The 7,775-nt window shown below is 39.8% G+C and overlaps 1 protein-coding gene across 3 annotated transcripts in view; it reads left to right on the forward strand.

The window, feature by feature from the left end:
* atp2b2 (ATPase plasma membrane Ca2+ transporting 2) overlaps positions 1-4,563 on the forward strand; it is a 150,631-nt gene extending 146,068 nt beyond the window's left edge. For 2 of the 3 annotated variants that reach the window (XM_046076182.1, XM_046076183.1), the window contains one exon: positions 726-4,200. In XM_046076182.1, coding sequence (XP_045932138.1) covers positions 726-1,037 — 312 coding nt within the window. In that variant the 3' untranslated portion in view covers positions 1,038-4,200. Of the gene's footprint in view, positions 1-725 lie in introns of all 3 variants that reach the window. The other variant, XM_046076181.1, reaches the window with a different exon arrangement.
* Positions 4,564-7,775: the final 3,212 nt, after the last annotated feature.

Here is a 7,775-nt window from a genome sequence, read left to right on the forward strand (position 1 = left end):
ATGTGTCATTTTGTCGTGAGTTTCCCACCGCAATGCTCGTGTTGAACCAACCTCCTCCTGCAGCCTTGAGTTTGACTCTCATCATTGCCCTGTTTGGGACCATGCTTCACCCACCCTGTGCTATATTCGTGTGTTTGTGTGACCCATTCAGAGTCTGTGTGGATATTGTCCCAGACAGTGCTCTGGTGCCTCCAGAAGTTTTTTGAACCACCTGATTGGATCTCACAGATCTAACCTCCTTCCTTCTTACTGACCTCGTCCACCAGATTTCTTCAAACTTGCATGTGATATTCTCCTTAAATTTTTTCTGTGAGCATTCCATTTATTAACGTGGCTTGTTTCTAGGTATACAGCACATTGGACTAAAGCGTATACTTACAACGAGCGTTTGTGTTGCTTTGGTATTTGTTTTTCTTGAAATGTATGATTTTGTTGTGGGTTTTATTTTATGAGTGTGTTCCTCACGGCTTTTCTTAGTGCACGCCAAAATTGAGTGACTTGTGAACTGTAGTCATCTTGTGAAAGCAGAATACAGACTGCAGTTGCCTTTTCTCTTGTTGCTCTATCACCTTCTCCTCCTTCACCTCTTTGAGAGGTCCCCCCTCTGTCCCTCCTCTCTCCCGCCTCCCTCTTTCCTCTCTTTCCGAGGGTCCCTCCAACCCTTTCGTTTTGTCTCTAACATCTGATCATTTGTCTTCTTTTTCCTCCCCCTTTTTTTATGACAGATCCGTGTTGTGAATGCATTCCGTAGCTCCCTCTATGAAGGCCTGGAAAAACCAGACTCCAGATCATCCATCCACAACTTTATGACACACCCCGAGTTTAGGATAGAAGACTCCACGCCCAACATCCCCCTCATCGACGACACAGACGATGATTCTGCTCGGAGGAGGGGGAAGTACTCCAGCCAGCCCACGTCCCCCAACAAGAATAACAACGCCATCGACAGTGGCATCAATCTCACCATCGACACCAGTAAATCAGCCGCTTCCTCCAGCCCCGCAAGCCCTCTTCACAGCTTGGAGACCAGCCTCTAACCCTGATCTTAACTTCAGCTCTAACCTCTAATGTCATTTCCTTGCAGTCTGTGGGACACCTCCTATTCCTCCAGACCTTTAACTGCAATCTTACACCTTGTCATCACCCCAGATATTTCACCCAGCCCAGCCCCAAATTTACCACCTACACAGGACGGGTCCTGTGGCAAAAATCTTCATCTTTCCCTGTTAACCTTGAGCTCTTAAAGCTTGCCCGCTCCTCTCGAAATGGAGAAAATCTAAAGTAATATGGCAAGGTGAAAAGGAAAACATACTTAACATACAATCAAAAAAGCGCAACAAAGCTACAAAACCTACACAGCCATCCTGCTTTTATGGTTGTATGTGTACGGTGGCAGCGGCGGTGGTGTGTATGACTATATGCGTGTTAGCATGTACTGTATTAGCGTGTCGCAGACTGCACATATGTATGAACTGTGTCTTTAGTGGCACCGGGAGGAGGACGATGAGGAGGGAGACACTGCTGAGGAGTAAAAATCACGAAACAGGACAGGACTCTAAACTCCCCTTAACACTCCCTCTCATCAATAATAACATTGTCAATACTGAAAGTAGTTTAAATTAAATTGAAAAACATTGTTATTATTCTGATTCTCATTCTGATTATTATTGTTATTATTATTGTTGCTCCTGCATGAATGTACATTACCCAAGTTTTATTTAAAAGGGTTTTAATTTTATTGGAGTTCTTTCATTCTGATGGGCTAGGCCTTTGCGGCGGACTACTATTTTAAAGACAGCTTCTATGAGTTCCTGGCCTGCAAAGTTCCCTCTTCTGTGTGGCATGAACATGTATCCGACTGTAAAAATTTATTTCATCCATAAACAGAAATGTGTAACGAGGTGGCAGGGCTCAACTTGCACAGTAGTTTTGCACCTGTCGTAAAAGAGGAACGCAAAATAAAAATGATGATGATAGCATTTATGGGATATATTCTATAAATATAAATATATTTAGAGAGAGTTTATCTTTGTTTGTCGGCATGTTGCCTTGTTCCTGCTTCAATGGCTCAAAATACTTTTGACTTATTTATGTCTTAAAGAGAATGTAATTTGTTTACAACCTCGTAGAGATAAACTTCCTGGTTTCTAGAAGGAGAGAGGCAAGGCTGAAGGTCAGAAGGACCAGAGCTGTTTCGGTGTGTTATTACTGAAAAACCATGTGCTGGAATTTGCCTGCTATCTTTTCAAATATTGTAGATATTTTTAGAGGATTGACAAACAAAAAGAAACCAAAATATAATGGGATACGTAGTAAATGTGGAATCTTAGTATTACTCTATATGATTGTTGGGATTAAGTTGGAGGGGCTTGCCTTTTCTAAACGGAGGCCTCCTTTTTGTGACAGAGGGGGAATATTTAAATCTTTTTTCACTACTTCTTCTCTATTTTTTTTTTATTGTGCTTGTTTTTTTCTGTGCTTCAGCACTGGCCTGGGGTCAGGGCTCGAGTCAAAAGCTGATATCAGGACCTTTACAGTGAACTGTCTTCTAGATAAACCTGCTTGTTTAAAGGACTTGATGTTTTAAAAATATGTGTGACCATCAGAAAGGCTGCAATCGAGTCATTTTAGAAATCTGCAAAGTTATATTTGGCTTATCTGTGCCGCACAGAAATCACTTCTTTTGTCTAAAATTTGAAATATAATGTGTTATTTTTTTATTTTATTTTTATTTTTGATTTATGTTTAGGGGTCTAAATGATTTCCTTTTCACTCGCAGCCCCACACAATTGTTGGCATTTTTAACATCCATAAAAAAAAAGGAAAAACTGATAAAAACACCCTCCCCCAACAAATTACAACAAAAATGGAATGTTGCTTTGACTCTTTTTCTATATATAAAAAAGATGATCCTTTTCTGCACTATCTGGTTATGAATGAAAACTTCTGTGGTGTAATTCTAGATGTGCTTTTGTGTGTTTTAAACAAGCTTGTCTTCCTGCCGTCACAGAATATACAGTACTCTAGCATCTCAACTGTACTCACTAGTTGTAAACTATTTATTGTGCTTTTACAAATCAGACATTACCAGAGAGACGTTACATGCAGAAGGCACATTTACCCTGTCTTATTGCACTCAGAAGGACAAGGCCACTTAACTAGCCTGTACTATTGTTATTTCTATTACTAACTGAAGTAATTGGCAAGCATGACGCGATAGACTCATTATGCAACTTGAAAAAAAATTGACAATTTTTCTACTTTTAAAGAAATCCTATACACTACTACAGTATATCCGATCATTTATCCGAGCAGTTCTATCTTTTTTATATCCTCCTCCTCTGTCATTTCCCAGTCGATCCGTCCATCTGGAGAGGGTGCACAAGCTTTACCGGTCAGGCGTGTTGAAAAAATAACATGGACCATTTGAATAAAATCTGTCTTATTTAAGTTGGGAAAAAAGTCTGGATTCTGATATTCTGCTTAAAAGCTGTTGATTTACTTTGTTTTCTTTCCAACATTTTTAACTTCACAATTTATTTGTATGTCTGTAAAAAAAAAACAATAAACAAAACATAACAACAGCAACTACAGCATTTTCAATAAAAAAAGAGACTTAAGCCAATATTCTCAAACCACTTTTACATCCAGGAGGACATTCAGCTTTAAGAGGACGCAAAGACGACAAGTTTAAAAATAATCTTTGTAAATACAGCAATGAGTCCACTGAGGACAGAAACTCCATGTGGACTGGTGTGAAAAACAGGAACTCTTCCTGCCTACATCTACCATCATGCACCACAACGAGTCATACTGCCGACGCAGCTGTTTGGCCGTATGTAATCAATCACTGCTCCTGTCAGAAACACTTCAAAACATAGTGATTACATCCAAATGATAACGTGTTGTAACAACCAATAATTATGTTGACGATGACACCGACGATGATGATGATGATGATAATGATAATGATGATATCGATACTTTTTGCAATATACTCTCACCTGCCTCGATGTACTGTATTTAGCAGCATGCAGTTTGTGGAACAAAGAAAAAGAGAAATGCCAACAGATATCTTTTTGGCATACTTAGCCATTTATGGGTAAGTGATTTACGTGTTCATCTTGTTTTTATGATATTTTTTTTATCTATACAATAATTGTAAATAAAGAACTCAATGTCTTTGTTCATTTAATACTATGCAAAAAGTCATGCTTTTCTGATTGTTACCCACCTTTAATCCTAGAGTGTGTTACTGGAATGTTTGTGGTCTCAAAAGTCAGTGAAAACAATGTGATGTAAATTATTTTCTAGCTTGAGGAAAAAGTTAAATGATGATGAAAATTATTATTATGATAATATGAGGAAGATGATCATAATGGTGGTGACAGTGACGATGATGATGATGATGATAATGATGATGAACTGTGACTCTTGTTGCTTGACTGTCCCATTTACAACACTCCTGACAGGAGCGCAAGTGAAAAACAGAATAAAAACGAAAAATCACTAAATAAATCTCCCAGAGCAGCATGACCCAGCATGGTGTGTCCTGGCCCCGTGTGACATGTCCTGTTCTGATTCGTTGTGCTTCACCTACCAGTGTCCACTTTCACTTTGATTGTTTTTACCATTTTCGTTGATTTGTTACAAATGGATGGGCTTATAGCATATATATGTTTGGGGTTTGTAGTTTGATTGCCAAAAGAAGCTCTTGATATAATACCCTTTAAGCCAGTGGGTCCCAACCTTTTTACCTTAAAGTTAGGCAATACTGGGGTAACATCCCTGATTCAAGTCTGGCTGCCTTTTGTTGCATGTCATTCCCTGTCTTTCTCCCACCTTTTCCTCTGGCTGTACTGTCTACTCTCCAATATAGGCATAAAAATAGAACCACTGTCTATTTTCATTGAGTTTCAGCAAAGAGTGAATTTGAGATTGTTAGAGTAGAGGCCTATTGAGGTAACCCTATCCGGTATTCACATGATAAATAGATACAAAACTGAATGTCTGCAGCCTTGCTCTGTGAGGCTGTCCTTGGGCATAGTGGTTTCCTGAGCTAAATGCTAATGGCACATACTAACATGAAAACACAATGATAATGCGAACACGCTGATGTTTACCATGTCCCCCTGTCTTTGCACAACTGACCTTATGGGAATGTCATTAGTTTTGCAGGTCATAAACCAATGAATTGGCCTGCTGGTGGTGCTAAATGAAAATTCAGAAGATCACCAAAGTCAGTAGGATTTATCCTCAAGGGATCACGATTGTCTGTACAGAATTTCACAGCAATCTATTTTATAGTTGTTGAGATATTTCATTGTGGACCAAAGTGGTGGACCAACTGATTAACCATTGCCATCTTTAGAGTCATACTGTGTGTGGCCAAAAAAAAGCGGATTAGAAAAATTATATTCTATATTAATAATATTTATTTACACATTCACTCTGTTCCAGACTTTCATATGATGAAGCTGCCGGCTCCACTGGAGCAGTGAAGGGTCTTGCTCAAAGGCACAAAGGCAGCAGTTTTTTTTCACTTCTCCAACTCTGGCGCCATGTTGGGAATCACTACCTGCAACAACCATGTTCTTTTAATATGTTGCTGTTTGTATGCTGCACTTCTCTCTACAGTGGTTATAGTGTTGTGATCATTACACTCTTGAAGTCATTCCATACGACACTAAGCAGGTCATATACTATTTTTGAAAGCTTTCCTTGGATTTTGAAAAGTTGTAGTGAGGTTTAACACGGTGACATGGCAAATTTCTTCCCATTACTTAAAATTGCTGATGTCTGCTGCATGCTGAGAAGGCATTGTGCAGGATTGTCCCACCCAGTTTATGATGGGGAGGAAGGGGTGATGGTGTCTGAAGAACATCATAGCACTGACTTAATCTCCTTTCCATTTGAATTAAAATGGCACTATGCCTGGCATTTGAAATGGAAAGGCATAGCACAAATCTGCTGAGCATGTTGAGCTGACTGTATCCTCCAAAAATGATGTTTACCCATGAGAGACAGACGGATGGAAACCAAGTGCCAACCCAGCGCTACTCCCAGTCACTGAAGACATGATTACTGAAAATCTGAGTAGCAGATGGGGCTCCTTGTATAATACAAAGTTTTATCTAAATGTCTATGTCCACTGGAGGGCAGCATTTCACTAGAGATAACTGAAGACATTGTTAGTTCCGGTTCATCCATTTCTCTTTAGCATCAATGTTATTTAATTATAAGGGAAAGGTCATCATGATTTAGACACTTGGTGGTGCAAAGGAAACAAAAGAGGCAGTGGAATAAGAAATCATGGTCACCTTCAACTCACTTGTCTTTTATTCTGAAAGTTTTATCATTTCAGTCTCCAGACTGAATCTTGAATATTGATCTTAATGGAAAATGTATCTTGAATGTTTACTTCATTGTAGTCTGAAAGTTGAATGTAGCGATAGTCAAGTTCAGATTCAAAGCCTTACATACAATTTTAAATGATTAAACCTGCATGAATTGAGCTGTAAATACAACGTGAAGTCATTATCACCTTCTAAAGTTGATATGGTGAAAATATTTACAAGCAGCTGCTGATTAACTAATCCAACAGACACAGAGCAACATTAGCATTTATTTAAAGTCTTGTTTCTGTCCTCCTGATGAATATAAGTTCAGTACTTACTCTCTTTTTGGCTCTTCACCAACTCCTGAGGGAAATATCTGGCTCTTTAGCTGCTTAATGTGTCAGCTCAAACACTCCGTTAGAGCTTAGGGGGACCGCAAAGTTGAGTAATAACTGTCTTATATCTAAATATATCTATAGGAGCAACTCCTTTCAAATTGCACACGGTCATTTGATCCATTGTTGTAAAATACTGAGTTGAATAGCTTTAAATAAGAATTCAGTTGTACAAATTCAGTTTCTTGGGCCACTAATCTCTCCCCAGTGAAATATCCATCCATCGTCAACCGCTTATCCTGCGTACGGGGTCGCGGGGGGCTGGAGCCAATCCTAGCTGACATCGGGTGAAAGGCGGGGTACACCCTGGACAGGTCGCCAGTCCATCGCAGGGCCACGCGTAGACAGACAACCACTCACGCTCACACTCACAAAAATTAACCTAGTCTGCATGTCTTTGGACGGTGGGAGGAAGCCGGAGCACCCAGAGAGAACCCACGCAGACATAGGGAGAACATCACGTTAGACGTAGCACCCTAGAACAGTTTTAGATTGTGTTGCTGTGTTGTCTACAGTATAATGTGTTTACTGTCAATGAGGAGACCACAGAATAATAATTTAAAAAGTGTATCAATGTATCCAGTGATGCAGACTGTATATGAGTTTTCAAATGAAAGGTACTGTATGCTTAAATGTAATAAAGGGAACACTTAAACAACACAATGTAACTCCAAGTCAATCACACTCCTGTGAAATCAAACTGTCCACTTAGGAAGCAACACTGATTGACAATCAATTTCACATGCTGTTGTGCAAATGGAATAGACAACAGGTGGAAATTATAGGCAATTAGCAAGACACCCCCAATAAAGGAGTGGTTCTGCAGGTGGTGACCACAGACCACTTCTCAGTTCCTATGCTTCCTGGCTGATGTTTTGGTCACTTTTGAATGCTGGCGGTGCTTTCACTCTAGTAGTAGCATGAGACGGAGTCTACAACCCACACAAGTGGCTCAGGTAGTGCAGCTCATCCAGGATGGCACATCAATACGAGCTGTGGCAAGAAGGTTTGCTGTGTCTGTCAGCAGATCGGAAGAGCGTCG

Source organism: Micropterus dolomieu, linkage group LG18 (assembly GCF_021292245.1).
Source record: "Micropterus dolomieu isolate WLL.071019.BEF.003 ecotype Adirondacks linkage group LG18, ASM2129224v1, whole genome shotgun sequence".
Classification (NCBI taxonomy): domain Eukaryota; kingdom Metazoa; phylum Chordata; class Actinopteri; order Centrarchiformes; family Centrarchidae; genus Micropterus; species Micropterus dolomieu.